Genomic DNA, 22,819 nt, shown 5'->3' with positions numbered 1-22,819 from the left:
TTGAAACTTCTGTGGACTCTGAGAAAAACAAGCTTGTCTATGGAAAAAGTAGAAAAACACTAATCTTTGTAGACGGGCTTAAGTATCCCATGAATGCCAAGCATGGTAAATAAAAAGCAGACACTAGTTAGATGTAGAATAGTCGGTTTTTTGTTTTTGTCTTTTGAATAGTGGGTTTTTAAAGTAGGTAATACATTATTGTATTCAAACTTGAAATTCAAAAGATACATTGAAGTCTTTTTGCTATGCCTGTCCTTTGCCACTCAGTTGCCTTTCCAAAGGCAAGTAGCATTAGGAGGTTTTCTTGTATTGTTCTGAAAGCATTATGCATATATGAGCAACTTTGTGCATGTGTTACCTTTTATTGCAAAAAGTGGTCCTGTATTTGGCTTAATAATGCAGCCTGTAGGTTATTCCTTGCCAGTATATAATTACTTTTTAGCTTTCTTTTGGTTGCACAGTATTTTTTTGTATGTGTGTCTATAATATATTTCATCAGTCCTCTGTTGATGGACGTTTATTTCCAGTCTTCTGTTAAAAATAGTGCTGCAACAAATAACTTTGTTTCTGCATCATTATATACATCCATAGAAGAGATTTCTAGAAGTAGGTCAGAGGATATCTACATTTATAATATATTTTAGGAAATGCACTTTATTCATTTTTTGAATAATAAGAGCACATGATGCCAGATTCGAAAGGAACAAAATAGTAAATGATGAAAAGTAACTCTCCCTCAGATCTCTTACCTCCTGCTATCCAGTTCTGTATCCTTCTAGAGCTGCTCTGTTCAGTAGATAGCCACCAGCTGTATGTGGCCCTTGAGCACCTGAAATGTAGCTAGTCTAGACTGAGATGGGCTGCATGTGTAAAACACACTGGATTTGTAAAACTTAAGGTAAAAAAAAAAAACACTGTAAATAAAGTATTTTGATCTTTAATACTGATTACACAGTGAAATAGTATTTTAGATGTTTGTGTGTGTGCTGAGTCGTGTCCAGCTGTTTGTGACCCGGTGGATTGCAGCCCGCCTGGCCCCTCTGTCCATGGAATTCTCCAGGCAAGCATATTGGAGTGGGTTGCCACTTCCTACTACAAGGGATCTTCCCAACCCAGGGATGGAACCCTTGTCTCTGTTTCCGGCATTGGCAGGTGGGTTCTTTACCACTGAACCGCCTGGGAAAACCCTTTTTAGATATGGTAGGATAAGTTCATACGTGCTGCAGTCTATGGGGTCGCAAAGAGTCGGACACAACTGAGTGACTGGACTGAACTGATTGCATTATTAAAATGATTCATTTCAGTTCAGTCACTCAGTCATGGCTGACTGTTGGCGGATTACTTTTAACTGATTACTTTCAACTATTTTTACTTTTTTTTTTTAAATGTAGCTAGTAGAAAGTTTACAATTAACATGTGTGGTTTGCATCCTATTTTTGTTGAATGGCACTGGGTCTAAAATTCCATATGTATATAAACATGTCTGAACATATGAGAGTTCCTCTTAACAGGCAGGTTTTTTTCCTTTGCATTCTAATCTATAGGATCAGAAATCTGGATGTTGGTTAACGCAGACCAGGTGGTTATTTATTGTCACATTCATTCTCAACATTTAGTGGGTCTCATCAGTGACAGTCATGCTTCCATTGACTTTCACGATGTTTGTCCACTTTGGAGAGAAGCCCGGTATCATTCTTGGTGCATGTTGTTTGAACCCGTTCCCATCTGCACTGGTTTCTGACACTTGTACACAGCAGTCGTCCTGGGGTCCCCCTCCACCCTCATGGGGTTCCTTAGCCTTTCTCCTTTGTTAGATCTCTTATTCTTTTGCTTTCCCTTCTTTTCATAAAACATATCCTTCCCTTCAGGACTTTCCTTAAGAGAGAGTGTATGTGGAAAATATTTGGAGATATTGTATGTCTGAAAATAGCCTTATTCAATCCTGGGTGGCTAATAGAATTCTTGGTTGAAAATAATTGTGTTTCAGAATTACGAGAGCATTGCTCTGTTGGCTTCACTTAGTGTTACTGTTCCAAAAATCAAATCCATTCTGATTCTTTTCTATATGACCTTTTAAAAAATTTATATCTGGGAACTTTTGGCTCTTCCTTTGTCTCCTCAGCATTCAGAAGTTTTACAGCCACCAGCCTTTATGTGGGCATGTTTGATCCATTGGCCTGGGGTCTTGATGGACCTTTTCGATCAGGAAGCTACCATCTTTCAGTTCAGGGGATATTTCTTGATTTCTTTGATAATTCCCCCTCCCTCCATTGTCATCTCTGATGTTTGGACATTGGGCAATCCAAGAGCTCTTCTTTTAGTGTTTGAATGGTTCCCTTTGTAAAGGTTGTTTCCTCTGTAAAACATGCTACTCTTGGTCAGAGTTGCTATATTTTCTCTCGTTTCTCTGGGTGTAGTGATGATTTTGACAGTGTTTTCTTTCTCTATATAAACTTCTTAAAGCTGTTTTTCTGTTTTTGCTTCATTTTTCCTCAGATAATCCAAGTAATTCTTAATTAAGAAAGTAGGGGTCTAAAAAGCTGATTGGAAACTCAACATATGGGTGAGGCATGTCTCCTTTCAGTTTCATTGAAGAATAATCTGAGTGGACTGTTTGTTGGTAAAGTCTTGATTTCAGTGTCTGTCTGTTTTTCCTCCTAGGTTGGTCAGGTACCCCAGAGAGGAGTCTTGTTCTGGCTAAATGAGTAAAGGTCTGGCTTCTAGTATTTTGGGAACCAGAACTCAATGAAGGAAAGGGCTGGGGAGTGTCTGCATTTAGCATGGAGTCCATTTACTCCATCTCTTCTCCTAACAGGACCCAGACCGTTCCCCAGTCCAGGTAGACTGATTTCCTCTCTGCCAAGAATAAACGTTTAGTCTTCTGCAGAGGGAAAGGGGCAGTTACCCATTGGGGGAGCAGATCTAAGTAGGTGATTGCTTCTCAGATATCTCCCACTCAATCCTGTCTCTCTTATCGCCTTCCCCCTCCAGTCTTCAGCTCCTGTTATGCCTGCTGGTGTCCACGACTTAACCTTTTGAGAATTCTGCTGTGTAAACAGAATGGTTCTCTACAGGTAGCTTAGAGTTAGTAGTAGTTTCTGAAATCTGTTCACAGTTACTATTCATCCGTCCATTTTCCAGTTATCAGAATTTTGCCTTCTTACTCTTCACCCTATCCTCATGAGATTGTCTTTTCTTTTTAAATTCCTTTATTTGTGTGTGATTTTGGTTTTTTGCTGTCTTCACCTACAACCACTGATTAAAGTTTTACATTAAAAATTTCAGGAGTGCCTCCTGAAAGAATTGGAATATAATGTGTAACTCCAAATCAGTGGGGATGAAGGGGTTGAAATGATGAATATGTGATCATTCAAGCAGAAGCCAGGAAAGGAGAAAAAAGAATTGAAGAAATTGCTTAGGAAGTAGAAAACAAAATAAGATGATAGAAAGTTAGCTTTGATATCTCCATAAACCAGTACATAATTTCAGATTAAGTTTACTGGTTAAAGGAGAATGAAAATTTAAAAAAAATTTAATTAAATGCCTCTTATTAGTAGATACACTTAAAACTAGGATGACGTAGTTTTAAAGTAAAGAAATGCAAAAAGTTGTGTTAGGCATAATCCCCATTCGGGCTACTGTAATGAATTCTGTAGACTGGGTACGTTATTAAACAGTGAAAATCTATTTCTTACAATTCTGGAGGCTGGGAATTCCAAGTTCAAGGTGCCATCAGATTTGGTGTCTGGTATGGGCCCGCTTCTTAGTTGATAGACAGCTGTCTTTTTGCTGTAACCTCATACAGCAGAAGGGGGCAAGGGAATTCCCTGGGGTCTCTCTTAAAAGGGCATTAATCCCATTCAGGAGGCCTCCACTCATGATCCTAATCACTTCCCAAAGGCCCCATCCCCAGATAACATCACATTGGGAATTAGATTTCTGCATAAGAATTTGGGTGCAGGGCAAGGTGGGTGTGATAGGGACAGTCTGTAGCGATCTATACAGTAACACTGGCAGAATTACAAGGATAAATCAACAAATGTGTAATAATTGTACTAGGAGATTCTAATATATGTCACAATAATTTAAGAAAAGATAGATAAAAAATAAGGTTATACAGGATTGGAAATGTGCAGTTAGCAAGCATGCAACAATTACAGATGATATATTCTTTTCAGATGCCTATGGAATTTTATAAAACTTGGTTATGTATCAAACCTCAAAGCAAATGTTGACAAATTCTTAAGAATTTGTACCCTGCAAGTCATGTTCTGGGACCCTAGTGCAGTTAAGTTAGAAATGTAACAGGAGGATAGCATCAGCTCCCGAATCCATAGTGGTATGCTGGAAAACATCTCTAAATTTAAGAACGAATCGTAAACATGAGAAATGTTTAGGATGATGAAAATGCTGCTTATCAAAACTGGGATACAACAAAAACTCATTTGCCTGCCTGGGAAATTTAGAACTTTAAATGTTTATTAAAGAATTAAGAATGAAAAAAAAAAGAATTAAGAATGTTTAGTAAAGAAAAATAAATGCATTAACTATACAATATAATGAGTTAGAAAAAGGAAGGAAATAAAGTTGAGAAATATTAATTGGGGAAAAATATAATTGAAGTGACTGGACCTAAGGCGCTAAGTTGAAAAGACTTAAGTTAGCCAAGATTGATAGAGGAGAAAAAGAAGGCACAAATATATTAGAAATGAAAAAGGGATAGGACTGTGGACAAGCTGAAATTTCAAAACTGAGAACACTGAACAGCTTTTTGCCTTTAGATTGGAAAACAGGTTAAATGGAAATCTCTGGCAAAATAAATGACCAAAAGTGGCTTAAGGATGTGAAACTTGATTAGATTATAATTTTAAAATCTTAATTCATGGTTAGAAAATACAAAGAAATGAAATTAAATAAAAATTTCAAAAAATCGAAACCCCAAGTGAAAATCCCAGATGCGCAAGTCCTGTAAAACTTAGGAAGGACCAGTAATTCCAGTGTCACGTAAAATGTTACGTGGTCTGGGTCCTGTTAGAAGAGATGCAGTGAATGAACATATGAGAAAAAATCATTTTGCTGGGCTACTGTAATCTTAGTACCACCAGCTGTCAGGACAGATGTAGTATCGGAAGGGAAACACACAGGCTACACCTCACTAATAAGCGCAGCAATGAAATTTTGGATAAAATGTTAGTATTTGCTCATAACAGAAAAGCCACTGTGATTAATTAGGGTTTGTCTCAAAACGTAAAAATGGTTAAACATTAGAAAACCTGTAAATGAAATTCATCACAGTAACACGTCAAAAGAGGAAGCTCTATGATAATCTCAATGGGTGAAGGAAAACATATGATAAAATTCAGTACTTATTCTTGACAGAACTTCTTAGAAAATTAGGAATATAAGGGAACTTGGTTAATTTGAGTAAATGGTCTTTGTTAAAAAAAAAGAAGTGTACCTGTGGCATGATTACAACTTTGTGAATTTCTGTAACAGGTAAAAATTACTTTGATATAAATCAGGAATATGAAGGGTATATTGACTCAGAAGGGATCCAAGGAAACTTTCTGAGACAGAATATTCTGTATCTTGACAAGGATGGTGGTTATATGCAGGTATGTATTTATCAGGACTCACTGAATTACATTTTTAACATCTCATGCATTTTATTGTATGTGAGCTATGCCTCAATAAAGTTGATTTTTTTAAAAGTTAATATGGTTGACACTTGAACTGTGCCTGTCCACTTCTGTGTGTGTGTGTGTTTCAGTAACTATGTACTACCCCATTCATGATTGAATCTTCAAATGTAGAACTGTGATACAGAAGGCTAACTGTAAAGTTATATGCGAATTTTCAAATGCATGGAGGGTCAGCATCTCTAATCTTCTCGTTCAAGGCTCAATTGTATATAAAAACCAATGCATTACTATATGCCAACAACAAGCAAAATCTGAATTTAAAAAAGACACCCTTTAAAATGGCAACACAAACTACAAAATACCTAGGAAAAAATAAAAACATGTGGGACCTTAATGGAAAAAATTATAAGACCCATATAATATTCAATTATAAGAAGATATACTTGTGTTTATGAATAGAAGATGCAGTATCATACATATCAGTTTTCCTCTACTTATTTATAAAGTCAGTATCATTCCAAGTAAAATTGCAGAAAGGTGAAAGAGAATTCATTTTGTCCGATACCAAGACATAATTCTGTAGCTTTAATGGTTAAGATGTGATGGTATTTGTTTCAGATATAGGCTAATGGAAGGAAAGGAAAAAAAAGCCTAGAAACACAAGTAGCATTTGTAATCACTAGGGAAATGATTCGATATATGGTACTGGTGTACTTGATTGTTTCTGTTGGGGAGGAGAAGCTACCTACCCTACATCACACACCAAAGTAGATTGCAACGGTGAACAGCAAAACTTTGCAATTTGACTTTTAAAAGGTGACATCATATGGAAGGACACATAATTTAAAATATGTATACATATTTTAAAATACTGATAAATTTGAGCTCTTTAAAGTGAAATACTTTATTTAAAAAAGGCCATTAAAAGTCACTTGCTAGGTGAAGATATATGTGGCTTGTGTAATTAACAAAAGATGATTATATAAAGAATTCCCAGGTAGCTCAGCTGATCAAGAATTCGCCTGCAATGCAGGAGACCCGGATTCAACTCCTGGGTTAGGAAGTTCCCCTGGAGAAGGAAATGACAACCCACTCTAGGATTCTTGCCTGGAGAACTCCATGGACAGAGGAGCCTGGTGGGCTACAGTCCACGGGGTTGCAGAGGGTCGGACACGATGAGGGACTAAGCACGGACAAGGAAAAGATGGTGAATGTGAACAAACGATTCAAAGGAACAGGATCCTGAAGAATCAGTAAACATGAAAATGTTCTCAAATTTCTTAGTAATTGGGGAAATGCTAAGTGTTGACAGCCCTCCTCTCTGTTGCAGTCATGCTTTTGACGAAAGTTTGAGAGACCAAGTAATGTGTTGATGATCGTGGGTAAAATAGGAACTCACTTTTCCCTGGTAAGAATGACAATTAGTGTAATCATGTTGTTAGTACTTGGTAAAGATGTGCATGTGCATGTCCTGCCAGGCAGCGTTTCCACTTTTCGGTATGTTGTCCTAAGGCATTGTTTTTCATACGTTTTTTACAGACCCGTGGTGGGTAGTATATTGATACTATATGAGACAGAGGCCGAATTAAAATTTTTGAAATTGAGTGTGATCTGTTTTCTACTGTATTCCGTTTTTGTTTTTTTCTTTTTTGTTCTTTTAAAAAAGATACTGCTCAGGATCAACTAAGTTGATTTCATAGTCATCAGTAGTTCACAACCCTCAATTTAAGAGAGATGGCAGAGGATAACATATAATAAAATGCCTGTTTTAAGTGTCTTTGTGAGGCTGCAGTGAAAAATCGTTTTTCCTGCTGTGGGGTTTCTTTTTTGATCAAGAAGTTCAGAAGTTTCTGTCCTTAAAGAGCTCTCATATATGAATGAGAAGTTGTATACCAAACTACAGATGGGAGCTTGTAAGAGTGGGTAATTGGAAACAACCTACTCTTTAGAAGGAGACTAGACACTGAACTGTGTTGGAGTCATACAGTGGAATGCTGTATGACAGCTAAAGTGAATGCCCTAGAGCTGCAGATTATTTGTATGTATTGGCATGAATAGTTCTAATAGTGAAAAGAATGAAGCGACATGAGCAGTGAAGTGTGCAAAACTTTATTGTTACGGATACCATGTGTATCAAAACCTTTTAATGACCATTGGGGAAAGTAAAAATCATGGCTATCTCTTGAGAAGCAAGAGGAAGGACAGTGGGATAATAAAGGAGTTCATAGGGGACTTTTAGCTAAATCTGTCTGTCATGTCTTGTATCTAATCATATACTGCAAAATGCTGAGTTGACAGAGCTGGATGGGAGATCCAAGGGTATTTCAATATATGTTTTTGTATGACTGAAATACTTATTTTTTAAAAAAATAAACAGTAACCACAATAAAATTCACGATAACTGGAGGAAAAAGTAAATTTAATGAGATATGTAACACCTTTATGCAGAAAATTAGACCACTTACTGATGGGTATTAAGTCCAAAATAAATGGAAATATCTCATTTTCATAAATAAGAATACATAGTGTCATAAATTAATACAAATTCATTGCCCTTCCAAAGTTCCATAGGGTTTTGGTGGAATTTGACAACATCAAATTAAAAGTCATTGTTTAGTCACTAAAGTGAAATTGAAAGTCGCTCAGTCGTGTCCGACTCTTTGCGACCCCATGGACTATATACAGTCCGTGGAATTCTCCAGGCCAGAATACGGAGTGGGTAGCTGTTCCCTACTCCAGGGGATCCTCCCAACCCAGGGATCAAACCCAGGTCTCCCACATTACAGGCAGATTCTTTACCAGCTGAGCCACTAGGGAAGCCCAGTCACTGAGTTGCATCCAACTCTTTTGCACCCTCATGGGTGTAGCCTGCTAGGCTCCTCTGGATTTCCCAGGGAAGAACACTGCAGCAGGTAGTCATTTTCTTCTCCAGATCTTCCCAACCCAGGGATTGAACCCGAGTGTCCTTCATTGGCAGGCCAATTCTTCACCACTGAGCCACCAGGGAGGTCCATCAAATTAAAAGTAACATCCAAATTAAAAAAAAAAGTGAGGGAGGACTCACTTTTCAAATGTCAAAACTTGCTCGAAATCAGTAGTAGTAAATAAGCACACCAATGAGCAGAATATGAAGTCCCCAATGAGACACTTATTTACAGGGATTTGATATGTGACAGGAGTGGCATTTTGAATTAGTAAAGAGAAGATAAACTATTTAATAAATGGTGCTTATAAAATAGGCTTCCCAGGTGGCTCAGTGGTGATGAATCCGCCTGCAGTACAGGAGATGCAGTTTCCATCCCTGGGTCAGTAAGATCCCCTGGAGGAGGAAATGGCAACCCACTCCAGTACTCTTACCTGGGAAATCCCTTGGACAGAGGAACCTGGTGGGCTAACGGTCCATGGGGTCGAAAAGAGCTGGACACGACTGAGAGGCTGAGGATGCACACGCACACGCTGGTAAAATAGGCATCCTTAAAGGAGACACTTAGACTGCCATCTCACCCCTTAAATGGAAAGTCCTGGTAAGTTAAAAACCAAATGTGAAAAGCATATGTAGACTTCTACAAGAATGTCAGAGCAATATCTTTATAAAATCAAGGTATCTGTGTCTCAGATTCCTCATTTGTAAATAATAGTACCCACCCCACTGAATTCTTAAGAGAATCAAATGAGTTAATGCTTAGCTGACTGTTAGACTAATGTGTCATTGAGTAAACACTTAGTACATGTTTGCTATTATATTTGAATGCAGAAAGATTTCTTTAAGAAATTAACAAAATTGTATCATAAAATACTTTGATTAAAGTATAAATTTGTATGCTAGAAAGACAGTGTAAGAAAATGAAAAAACATTCTGAGGATTTGGAGAGTTTTTTTGTAATACACATTCAGTTGATAGGGCTTTTTATCAGAATAAAAAGCAGTATATGAAGAATAGCAAATTGAAGACTGAAGAAGTGAAATGTAGGGAATGCCATTTGTAAAACTGTTTTACAGTTATTAATAACTTGAGGGCTTTATTTGCCAGTTTGGGATAATCAGACCTCTTACTTAACTGAAACTTTCCAGTGAGTAATCTTGGAATCCCAATTTTACTAAAATATCACTTGATAAGCTTTCTTCTTTGTGAAGTTTTCCTGTTCTGTTGAAATTTGCACTATGTAAGTATCACAGCTGGAATTAGGAGCAGGGTTAGTATATGAACTTTTCAGTTCTTGCAGATGTTGAGAAAAACATTTCTGACTTTAGTACAGAGCTTGCTACCACACTACTGAAGGAAATCTGTATTATGTAAAAGATTCATTCATATTTTGATAACTTGATCATAAATCTAATTTTCTTACTTTCTTACTCTGTTTTGTCCTCAAGTTGGAACATGCAGAAATTGATACCTTATAAAAACCTAAACTCAGTCTGTTTACATTTCAGAACTTTTGGCTGCATATATGATACTGTAGCTGTTTAAAATGCTCAACTAATTAAAGTGTATTAGCATTACTGAAAAAATTGTTTTATTGCATAATTGAAAAAGTCTCCAGAGATAATTAGCCAGGAGTTAACCAGCCATGATTACTAAGACATGACAAGTTAAGACTGGTAACTTTAAGTGATCACATAGTTCCAAAGTGATCATAACTGCTCTTTTCAAGACATGGGACCCTGATATCGAGGCAGTAGCAGGTCATGAGGCCATTCAGATGACCCAGAATAGGCTTAAACTTTGCATGTTTTCATTTCCATGAAGAAAAAAGTTTTTATAGAAGATTTTATAGAAAGTTTTCAGATCCCTAAGAATACATCTTAACTCACAAGAAACATTTTTCCTAAAAAAAGTGAAACAGAGACCCTGTTTATTCAGGTTCTTCCAGACACTGGGAATCCCTTTCATTTTGCTGGTAATATAAAAGTTTAATTTTTATTCATTTTCTTAGCTGTAATTCTCATGGCTGAATTAATTGAACTAAAGGTATAGAGGCACTTTTAGATAGCATCTTGTTGTATTTGCTTGTTCTGGCAGTTTTTCGCAAGGAACAGGGCTCTTTCCTCTAACTTAGGAACAAGAGTTTTATTCTAAGGATAAAATGGGTGTGGAGCTTAGGCGGTGCCTGGCGCGTCCTCTGACCCGAGCCTTCTCCACAGGACTGCTGGCTCTGCCTTGCTCGGGTGCGCGCGCTCCTCCGCTGCCTACCCGCTGCGGCCGTCCCCTGGTCACGTGATGAACACGAGTAAAGCCATGTATTAATACTGACCCTGTAACCTTAGTTTTCAGATTGGCTTCTGTTTCTGTGTCCTGAATAGTGATTAATGCACCATTCCGTGCTGCTTAGTTACCCTGGTTAGTAACCATTATCTTCAAACCCTCCTTTTCCCTAAACTGTCAATATCCAGTTGGCCAGTAACACATGTGAATTGTTTTCTGCAGTCACTAAAGTAATGCTCTTAATATTAGCGGTAACTTCTGTCTTCGGTTTTTTAAACTGGACTGGCCTCGCTCTTCCCTCTCTTCTCCCTTGTTGCTTCCTTGTATTCGGTTCTAGCAATACCTGCATTTTTTTTTTCTTTTTTTGTAACTTCTAAACCGTTTCCTGTCTCTCAGACATACTGAACTTTCTGCCTGCTGTTCATTTTCTCTCTCTCTCTCGTCACACTTCTGCTCTGTCGTTGCTTTTGTGATGCGTCTCCCTTCCAGAGGCTGAGTTAAGGAGCCGGTTCTGGGCGCTCGGATGAGACTGTCACGTGGTCCTGAGGCTCAGGCAGCTGGCTGCGCCAGAGCGTGCCTGTGGCGCACAGTAGGGGCTCAGCAGAGTTTAAACGTGGCCAAATGCACTTTTTGCTGCCTGTTAGTTGCAAATGTCTGCTTTGGTTTGCAAACATCTACATGTGTTCGGTGAAGTTTTATGTGTCTGCTTTGTTTTGTCAGGTTGTAGTTTTATATGCTATAGTATTTTTCAATTATAACATTTACTCTAGTATACTATAATATACAGCACTTTTATGTATGCTTATTTATGTGCATTTTTACAGCATCTCCCACTCTAGACAGCTTAATGGTGCTATCTACTGTCCAGTTCTCATTGTTCTTTACTTACCTCACAGTGGGAAAACTTTAAAGGAAGTCACATAATCTAATTTTTTGACTCCTTTCAGATTTTTAGCATCTAAATCACAGTTGGGCTATCAAGGATGTCAGGGCAGTGTTGCTATGTGGAATTCCAGAGGTGTTCCCATAAAATAGTTACTATGGCCAAGTAAATTTATGAAATTTGGGACCCTTGGGACAGTCTCCTGAATTAGGTTGGGGACCTGTTAATTGTTTTTTCCTTTTGAGGGGCGTGAATATGATAATGATTATTGATAATTAGGTTGTGACCATTATTTTCTAGCAAACTATACCAAGGCCTCAGTATCTTTAGCTGGAAGATCACTTTTGAGAATGACCTTTTGAGAATTCAGAGTCCTTTTCTGAGAGTTGTACTTAATTATTTTTTAAACAGTAAACGTATTCCCCCTGTACTGCAGCCTTGCCACCACTGCCCCAATTAAGTCTGTGATTGGATGTCATTTGGGCTCTCGGTTTTTGTTCTTAATAACTCCCTCCCCCCACCACACCTGTCCCTGCTCCCCAGCACACACCTAGATGTACCTGTAGAGGCCCACCTCCAGGTTGTGGCAGACACGTGGAGGCTTACTTACGTTGTTGGTCAGCTGCTGCCTCCTCCCTTCTGCAACTTACAGTATGAGTTGGCATATTGAAGGTTTGATAAGTTTTTTAGTTAAGAAATCCTTTTAACTTTGCTTATTTGGAACTTCTTAGTGTATTTGTTTAGGTGCTTTTTAATTTTTCTGAGTTGTGATTTACATGTGATAAACGCCCAAACCTTAAATTTTCAGTTCTATGAGTTTTGCTAATTGTTTACTCACATGTAATTATTTCTCAAAGGAATATAGAAAATAGTTTTATCACCCCAGAAAGGTACTTGTGCCTCTGGCCATGCATTCCTCTGTGTGTTCCTCCCTTTTCCTGAGACAGTTTATTTTGACTTTTGTCACTACATTAGTTTCCCCACTTGTTAGAAGTCATAAGTGGAATCAGTGTATATTTTGTTCTTAAATAATAACTTTATTATTTTTTTCCCAGCATGAGAGTTTTGAGATTCATCTGTGTTGTGAAGTGTATACGTAGTTCACTCATTTTTGTCCCTGAACAGTATTCCATTGTGCGAATATACGGCAATTTAGTTTTTTTTTTTTTCCCAGTTTTCTTGATATTTGGGCCATTTCCAGTTTAGGGCATTGTGAATATGGCTGCTGTGAACATTTCTTGTACAAGTCTCTTTTTGTGAACCTGAGTTTCCATTTTTCTTGAATATAGGTCTAGGAGTGGAATTATTTTGATATAGGGTAGATGTATGTTGAACTTTTTAGGAGCTTGCCAGTCTTCCAAAGGCCCAGAACCATTTTACACTCACATCAATAGGGTGTGAGCATTCCGGTTGCTACACGTGTCAGGCCGAGTAATGGTCCCCAAAGACACCCAGGTTCTAATCCCCAGAACCAGTGAATATTATGTAATACAGCAAAAGGGACTTGCCAGGTGTAGTTCAGGATCTTGAGATGTGGAGGTTTTTGTGAAATATCTGGATGAGCCCTAAATGTAATCACAAGTGTCCTTACAGGAGGGTAGAAGGAGGTTTGATTACAGAAAGAGAAGGCAGTATGACCGTGGAAGCAGAGACTGAAGTGATGTGCTTTGAAGATGGAGGAACGGGGCAAAGCCAAGGGATACAGGAGGCCAACAGACGCTGAGAAGGGAAGGAAGCAAAGTCTCCTCTTAGACTCTTCGGAAGGAACCAATCCTGACGATACTTTGACTTCCTTTTATTTGTTAAAACTCATTTTGGTAAATCTGTATTGTTTTAAGGCACTGAGTTTGTGATAATTTGCTACAGCAGCAATAGCAAACTAATACATTCTACGTCTTCACCAGCATTTGGTGGTGTCAGAATATTTTTAAACCATTTTAGATGTGTAATGCATTGTGAGTTTAACTTGCATTTTTCTGAAGGTGGTTGATATTCAGTTCAGTTCAGTCGCTCAGTCGTGTCCGACTCTTTGCGACCCCAGGAACCACAGCATGCCAGGCCTCCCTGTCCATCACCAACTCCAGGAGTCCACCCAAACCCATGTCCATTGAGTCGGTGATGCCATCTATGCATCTCATCCTCTGTCATTCCCTTCTCCTCCTGCCCTCAATCTTTCCCAGCATCAGGGTTTTTTCCCAGTGAGTCAGCTCTTTGCATCAGGTGGCCAAAGTATTGGAGTTTCAGCTTCAAAATCAGTCCTACCAATCAACACCCAGGACTGATCTCCTTTAGGATGGACTGGTTGGATTAAACATTTCCTAATGTGCTTATTGCACTCCTGTATCCTCTTCATGAAATAGCTGTAATTTGCCTTTTGCCTATTTTTTTTAAAAAACAGAGTTCATGTTTTTATTTGACTTGCAGTTCTTTACATATTCTGAATAGTAGTCCTTTGCCATATATATTTATAACATTTTTTCTCTAATCTGTGACTTGTTTTTTTAAAGGTGTCTTTAGGTAAGCAAGCATTGTAAGTTTTGATGAGGTTTGTGTTACTTATACTTCTTATTATGGTTAGTGCTCTTTATATCTTAAGGACATAAAAGTATTTTTTGTTTCCCTCTAGAGATAAGATTTTCCTTTCCCATTGAGGATGGTATGAGATAGTGATTGAGGCTTACTATTTTCCATGTTGTTGAAAAAAATGTTGAAAATAGATTGACTTGGTGCCTTGGTAACCTTGATAGCAAGGGCTTCCCTGATAGCTCAGTTGGTAAAGAATCCGCCTGCAATTCAGGAGACCCTGGTTTGATTCCTAGGTGGGGAAGAACTGCTGGAGAAGGGATTGGCTACCCACTCCAGTATTGGGCTTCCCTTGTGGCTCAGCTGGTGAAGAATCTGCCTGCAATGCTGAAGACATGGGTTCAATCCCTGAGTTGGGAAGATCCCCTGGAGAAGGGAAAGGTTACCCACTGCAGTATTCTGGCCTGGAGAATTCCACAGACTGTACAGTCCATGGGGTTGCAAAGAGTCAGACACGACTGAGCGGCTTTCACTTCACTTGGGTTGCAAATGAGTTGACTGTATATGTGTGTGTCTATTTCTGAACTCTTGTATTTCACTCTTTTTATTTTTCTTATGCATACTCCATGATCTTGATTACGAAGTCTTGAAATAAGTTGGTATAAGTCCTCCAAAATCATCCTTTTTTCAGGATTGGTTTTACTGTTCTAGATCTCCTGTTTCCATGGGAATTTTAGCATATCAATTTCTTTAAAAAAAATCCTGCTGAAATTTCAACAGGGCTTGCATTTATATGTCAAACTGGGAAGAATAAACATTTACACAATATTGAGTCTTCCAGTCTGTAAACATGGTCTGTATTCATTTCAGTCTTCTTTCATTTACCTTAGTAATATTTTGCATTTCTTAGTATAAAGGCCCTGAGTATCTTTATTTAGATTGACCTATAGGTTTTTTGTTGTTGCAGTTATGCATTTAAATTTCCTTTTCTGTTCTTGTATGTAGAGATATAGTTAGTTTTAAATGTTGACCTTCTATCTTAAAACCTTACTGGTTCACTTACTAATTGTACTAGTGTTTTTATAGATTTTTATGCAGTTTCCAATAGAGACAGTCATATCACCAGAGAATATACTTCTTTCTTGCCAGTCTCTGTGTGTTTTACTTCTTTCTTGCCTTATTGCAGTGGCTGGAACACCCAGTGCATTACTCAATAGAAATGGTGACAGTGGGCATCCTTGTCTTATCCTCAGTCATAACGGAAAGGGACTTAATGTTTTTGATCATTAGATATGTTGCCAGCTGTAGTTTTTCAGTTATCCTTTCTTCCTTGTTTCAGTTTCTAATTCTCTTTAGAGTTTTTAATCGTGAATAGATATTAAATTGCTTCTGTGGTAGCTCAGCGGTAAAGAACCGGCCTGCCAATGCGGCAGATTCAAGTTTGATCCCTGAATCAGGAAGATTGCTGAGAAGGAAATGGCAACCCACTCCAGTATTCTCTCCTGGGAAATCCCATGGATAGAGGAGCCCGGTGGGCTATAATCCATGGGTTCACAAAAGAGTCACACATGACTTAGTAAACAACAATAGATGTTAAATTAGCATTTTCGTATGCTTTTCTTTTCCTGCATCCGTTAAGAGAATCATACGGATTTTTCTTGTATACTGTAAATGAAGTGCTTGTTTTTTTGTTTTTTTTTTTTTAAACTGGTAAGCCAGTTTTGCTCCTTGGGATAAACCTCACTTGGTGATGATGTATCACATTTTCTATATATGGTACTGGGAATGATTTGCTAATATTTTGTTAAGGATTTTTCCTTCTAGTAGTAGCAGACCCTTGCTTTGTATTAGTGCAGAATTTGGCCAAAGGCAATTGCTTGCTTCTGGCCCATTTTCAGATTATTGTATTGTCCATCACTAAGTCCTGTCTGGCTTTTGTGACCCCGTAGACTGCAGCATGCTAGGCTTCCAGAGTTTGCTTAAACTCCTATCCATTGAGTAGTGATGTTGTCTAGGCATCTCTTCCTCTGCCACCCCCTTCTCCTGCCCTCAGTCTTTCCAGCATCAGGGTCTTTTCCAGTGAGTCTATTCTTCACATCACGTGGTCAGAGTATTGGAGCTTTAGCTTCAGCATTAGTCCTTTCAGTGAATATTCAGCGTTGATTTCCTTTAGTAATGACTGGTTTGATCTCCTTGGAGTCCAAAGGACTCTCAAGAGTCTTCTGCAGCACCACAATTCAAAAGCATCAATTCTTTCGCCGCTCAGCCTTCTTTATGGTTCAGTTCTCACATCCATACATGACTGCTGGAAAAACCATAGCTTTGACTATCCAGACCTTTGTCAGCAAAGTGATGTCTCTGCTTTTTAATACGCTGTCTAGGTTTGTCATAGCTTTCCTTCCAGGGACCAAGCGTCTTTTCAGTTTATGGCTACAGTCACCATCTCTAGTGATTTTGGAGCAAAGAAAATAAAATCTGCCACTGTTTCCACTTTTTCCCCATTTATTCACCATGAAGTGATGGGACCGGATCTCATGATCTTAGTTTTCTGAATGTTGAGTTTTAAGCCAGCTTTTCCACTCTCTTCTTTCACCTTCATCAAGAGGCTCTTTAGTTCCTCTTCACTTTATGCCATTAGAGTGGTATCACCTACATATCTGAGGTGTTGGTATTTCTCCCAGCAGTCTTGATTCCAGCTTGTGATTCTTCCAGCCCAGCATTTCACATAATGTACTCTGCATAGAACTTAAATAAGCAGGGTGACAATAGACAGCCTTGTCAAACTCCTTTTCGAATTTTGACCAGTCTGTTCCTTGTCCTGTTCTAACCGTTGCTACTTGACATGTATTTAGGTTTCTCAGGAGACAGGTAAGGTGGTCTGGTATTCCCATCTCTTTAAGAATTTTCCACAGTTTGTTGTGATCCACACAATCAAAGGCTTTAGTGTCAGTGAAGCAGAAGTAGATGTTTTCCTGAAATTCCCTTGATTTCACTATGTTCTAGTGTATGTTGGCAATTTGATCTCTGACTTCTCAGCCTTTTCTAAATCCAGCTTGTACATCTCGAAGTCCTCGGTTCACATACTGTTGAAGCCTAGCTATGAAGGATTTTGAGCATAACCTTGCTAGCATGTGAAATGAGCACAACTGTATGGTAGTTTGAACATTGTTTGGCATTGCCCTTCTTTGGGATTGGAATGAAAACTGACCTTTTCCAGTCCTGTGACCACTGCTGAGTTTTCCAAATTTGCTGACATGAGTGCGGCACTCTAACAGCATCGTCTTTTAAGATTTTAAATAGCTCAGCTGGAATTCCATCACTTCCACTAGCTTTGTTTGTAGTAATGCTTCCTAATGCCCAGTGATTTTACCCTCCAGGATGTCTGGCTCTAGGTGAGTGACCACAGCATCATTCGGGTATGAGCGGCATCAGATCCCTTATGGTTATACAGTGGAGGTGACAAATAGGTACAAGGAATTAGATCTGGTAAACAGTGACTGAAGAACTACAGTGTTACGGAGGTTTGTAACATTGTACAGGACGTGATGACCAGAGCCATTCCAAAGGAAAAGAACTGCAAGAAGGCAAAGTGGTTGTCTGAAGTTGTTGTTTGGTCGCTCAGTTGTGTCCGACTCTCTACAACCCCATGGACTGCAGCACGCCTGGCTTCCCTGTTCTCACCATCTCCCAGAGCTTGCTCAGACTCATGTCCATTGAGTCGGTGATGCCATTCAACCATCTCATCCTCTTTCATCCCCTTCTCCTCCTACCTTCAGTCTTTACCAGCATCAGGGTCTTTTCTAATGAGTAGACTCTTTACATCAGCTGGTCCAAAGTATTGGAGCTTCAACTTCAGCATCAGTCCTTCAGTGAATATTCAGGGTTGATTTCCTTTAGGATTGACTGGTTCGATCTCCTTGCAGTCCAAGTAACTCTCAGGAGTCTTCTCCAACACTACAGTTCAAAAGCATCAGTTCTTTGGTGTTCAGCGGCCTTTATGGTCCTAGTCTCACATCCATACACGACTACTGGAAAAACCACAACTTTGATTATCTGGACCTTTGTTGGCAAAGTGACGTCTCTGCTTTTTAATATGCTGTCTAGGTTTTTCATAGCTTTTCTTCCAAGGAGCAAGTGTCTTAATTTCATGGCTGCAGTCACCATCTGCAGTGATTTTGGAGCCCAAGAAAGTGAAGTCTGTCACTATTTCCTTTGTTTTCCCATCTATTTGCCATGAAGTGATGTCTGAGGAGGCTTTCTAAATAGCTTAGGAAAGAAGAGAAGCAAAAGGCAAGGGAGAAAGGGAAAGATATACTAATTGAATGTAGAGTTCAGAGAATAGTAGGGAGAGATAAGAAAGCCTTAGTGAACAGTGCGAAGAAATACAGGAAAGCAATAGAATGGGAAGCACTAGAAATCTCTTAAAGAAAATTGGAGATATCAAGGGAACATTTCATGCAAGAATGGGCGTGATAAAGGATAGAAATGTTAAGAACCTAGCAGAAGAGGTGGCAAGGATACACAGAAAAACTATATTAAAAAAGTCTTAATGACCTGGATAACTACGAAGGTGTGGTCACTCACCTAGAGCCAGGCATGCTGAGTGTGAAGTCAGATAGCTTTTCTTCATACTCATTCCTCAGCCTCAGGGCACGTTTGCTGCTGGGGGTGGTGCTATTTCCTGCCTTCCTCTAAGAGTGGACCAACGTGATGTTACACGTGAATGGCTTGTCACGTGGCAGGTGCACAAGTCGGTTTTGCTCCCCCCACCCTCCCAGATCGGTCTCTGCTCCTCCCTCTGAGGCAGGGGGATCTTCCTTTGGGCCTGGGGTGTGGGAGGCTTTCTGCATCTCCTCTCCTGGCTGAAGGCTTTGTTTCATGTGAGATGCCACTTAATGGGGAGGAGCTCTCCATTATCTTTACTTTTATCTTTAATATTCAGTAGGTTGAAATATTCAGCAGATTGACTGTTAGCTGTTTCCTTTGCATCTGTGGGTTGATGTCTGATATCATTTTTGCAGTGTTCTTGGCCATTATCTCTTCTTATGCTTTTTCTGCCCCATTTGTTTCCTGGGACCCCAGTTATACTCCCCTTAAACCCAAGTTCACATTTGATGTTGGATGTTCTGGGATGTCTTTCCACACTTCTTTTTTCTCTTCGTGTTTAAATCTGAGCACTTTAATTTGGCCTGTCTTCAAATTCACTGCTTATTTCTGTCTGTTTCTAAATCCATCTAAAGAGATCTTTAATTTCTGATATTGTATTTTTCATTTCTCACATTTCCCTGTGATCTTTTTTTATAGCTTCAGTGTCTGTGATGAAAATCTCTGTTTTGTTATTCATGCTCTCTCTCCCATCAGTGTTCATCATAGTTAAAAGTATGTCTGATAATCTCCAAATCTAGGCCCTCTGATCTGATTATATTAATACTGTCCTCTTTTGACTGTGGTTTGCTACTCTCTCTGTCTTGTAGTTTTTGATTGAATGCTGAAAGTTTCTGTAAAATCAATGCAATGGCCCATCATTTCTTGTGAGGCTAAGTGATAAGATGTGTGTGTGGTTGACCTAGTTCTCGGCTTGTTTGCAACTTCAGCTTGATTAGCTCAAGTGTTTTGAGAGTAGGCTTAAGACTTCACATTCTACAAGATTTGTTGTCTTATTGTAATTTTAGTTCTCTCCCTATGCTTTATATCTGAGCCATCAGCTTTCTGAACTCTGGGTGATTTCTCTGCTTTTCTCTGGGTTCTTGTGATTTTGGAGTGCTACCCCAGGCTCTTGTATCTTCCAGTGCTTTCTGTCAGCAATCCTTTCCTACCCTAGCCTTGGTAGTTCAATTTACAGAGTATCTCTGTAGAAGTTCTTGTCTCAGCTGTCCTGTCCCACATCAGCCTAGGCAGCTCAGTGTCTGGAGTCTCTTGGATTAATTTCTCTTACCTCTCCTCTGCAGGGCATTTGAGGAAGACCTTTAGCTTCTTGGGTTATCTCAGCTTTCAAGCCTTGTCCTCTACCCTTTGGCACATTTTGGCCAACACTTGGCGCAGGTCTGTGGGATTGAGTGGTTGAGTAGTGCAGACTTGTTCTGTGGAATCCTTGGAATTCTAATATATCTTGTCAGCTTACATGTTGCTGTTAAAATGTATTAAAATTTAGGTTGATTTCTCCTTATTCTCACTGTGGTGGGATTATTCCTCCATAGCCACTCCACCAGGAAAGAGACCATCTGTGGGTTCCTTTTTCTATCAAGACTCAACACTTTTTGAAATTTAGTTCCACTCAGGTTACTTTGAATCTTAAACTTCCTGATCGGTTCAGAAAAACCATGATTTTATATCTTTCCTGTCTTGTATTGATTGTTAGGGTGAAAGTGATGATCTATTGTGATCTTTTACATCCTGATTAGAAGTGGAACTCCTTTGTGGAATACTTTGTGGTATATAATCTAGCAAATACCTGATCAAGTTTGTTATTTCACTTTGCTGTAGTTGGATTTTCTACTGAATTTCTCAGAGCTAGATTTTGAAATATTTTCCATTCTTCTCAAATCTGAACTCTCCAGTTCTGTCCTCAAGTGGCAAATTATCTTATCTCTTACTTTGAGATTACAGCCATTGACATTAAATTGTAATGGAGGGGCTTGTGGAGAGTGTGGGAAGAATTTGCAGTGGCTGCTGAGGAAACTGGGCGGATGAGAAACTGACATAGCTGCAGGGAGAGAGTTGTACAGAAAGGAGCACAGGATTGTATAATAGTTTACTACTAATGTCATCAGGTAGAAAACTGCAGTTGGGAGATAGTTATTTTTAAAGTTGGAGGAAAGCAAGTGGCTGTGGTGTAAATCCTGATTTTCCTGTAGAAAAGTCGATAAGTATATCTAAACTTGATGGTTTCAAGGGCTATCATTACTGAGGTATAAATAGCAAGAATAAATTTAAAAGATTTTAAGGAATTTGTACCTTGGTGTAAGATTTGTACCTTGGTGTAAGAAGAGCTGTATTTGACTTTATTCCCTATACATGTTGTTACTTAGATAAAAATGAACATTTTTTAAAAAGAAGCTTAATTAACAGACTTCTCAGGGGATGGTAAAAGTGAACCAAGTCTTTTCTTTACAGACTCTTTTTACTTTTATTTTTTCCTTCTTGTTTACTTCACACTTGATGCCTTTTCCTTTGTTACAACTTTAGATTTTCCTTTATGATACTTAGCTATGAAAGTTGAAAAAACTCTGGGGTGGTTTGGCTTGTAAATTAAAAAGTATCTTTTGTTAACATGTTTTGAGAATAGATTGAAATGCCAAAAAGTGAGGAAAACTTTCTTTTGGTGAAAATACTTTATTGATACTATTAAAAATTAAAAATAAAGTAGTATGGGTAATGAGAAACTTGTCCAGTGTTGATAAAGATGAGATTTTACTTGCAAAAGTATTATATTTATCCACTTATAACATTGTCTTGTTTTTAGAAGAATTTGTTTTTTTCACAGTTCATTTAAATTGGTAAAGATATTTTCAAGAGTGAAAAAGATAACTCTGAACGTCTTTTGTGAAAGTAATAATTTGAATTTGTTTCATCTTGTAATTGGCTTTTGGTACTGTGCTAAAACTAGTGGTTGATCGTAAAGTTAGGCTCTAAACTATTCTTTTGGTGTCTCTTCTAGGTTAGATTAAAGAGGATATTTTCTTAGAGTGGACCACCACTTTCGGTAAGACCATGTCGTCCATCTTGCCATTCACTCCACCAGTTGTGAAGAGACTGTTGGGATGGAAGAAGTCAGCTGGTGGATCTGGAGGAGCGGGTGGAGGAGAGCAGAATGGACAGGAAGAAAAGTGGTGTGAGAAAGCAGTTAAAAGTTTGGTGAAGAAGCTGAAGAAAACAGGACGATTAGATGAGCTTGAGAAAGCCATCACCACTCAGAATTGTAATACTAAATGTGTTACCATACCAAGGTAAGTGTTGTTAGGTAAGAAATTTGAGGGCCTTACTGTTGAAAGTTGCTTGAAGGAATCTAAGGGAACGTTACTGAAATTTTGTTACTTTCAAGTCACCCATCAGTAGTGATTATTAAAATAAGATAGCTGTTCTTAAACCTGTCACATTAATTTTGTTTGACTCATTAAGACTTATTTTAGAAATCATTTTCTTGAACAGTGAGAAGGTTAATCAAGCCAAATAAAATACTTAGATTGTATTTTTATCTCCACTGTCTTCATTTACCTTCATTGCCTAAATGCTTCATTGTATGCTTTTGTAATTTCTGTGATCAAATTTGAATAAAGAGTCAAAAGATTTTCTATCACTAGCGCAGTAGTGACTGACTGTTTTCTCCTCCTTTGGTCAAAACTTCAGTAAGGAGTTAACAGAGGCAGCTCACATTGTGATGAATTTTGTATAGTTTTTATGTGAGTTACAACATTACTTTTAACAAAGAACCGTACGTAAGACAGCTTCCTGTGTGTCATAGTTGGTCAGAACCTGTCTTGAAGACCTGCCTCTTGTATTAGAAGGATGTGTTACCTGAGAGGTTGAAGTTTTATTAGTGTAAGTTTAATCATTTTCAGAGTAGTACCA

General features: G+C 38.5%; 1 protein-coding gene across 2 annotated transcripts in view; it reads left to right on the top strand.

The window, feature by feature from the left end:
• SMAD2 (SMAD family member 2) overlaps nt 1–22,819 on the top strand; it is an 87,626-nt gene that overhangs the window by 8,175 nt on the left and 56,632 nt on the right. For both annotated transcript variants that reach the window (XM_043889686.1, XM_043889684.1), the window contains exon 2: nt 21,909–22,197. In XM_043889686.1, coding sequence (XP_043745621.1) covers nt 21,962–22,197 — 236 coding nt within the window. In that variant the 5' untranslated portion in view covers nt 21,909–21,961. The remainder of the gene's footprint in view (nt 1–21,908; nt 22,198–22,819) is intronic.

This window comes from Cervus elaphus, chromosome 27, assembly GCF_910594005.1.
Source record: "Cervus elaphus chromosome 27, mCerEla1.1, whole genome shotgun sequence".
In the NCBI taxonomy this organism is placed as follows: domain Eukaryota; kingdom Metazoa; phylum Chordata; class Mammalia; order Artiodactyla; family Cervidae; genus Cervus; species Cervus elaphus.
This window is presented reverse-complemented; position numbering and strand designations above follow the sequence as displayed.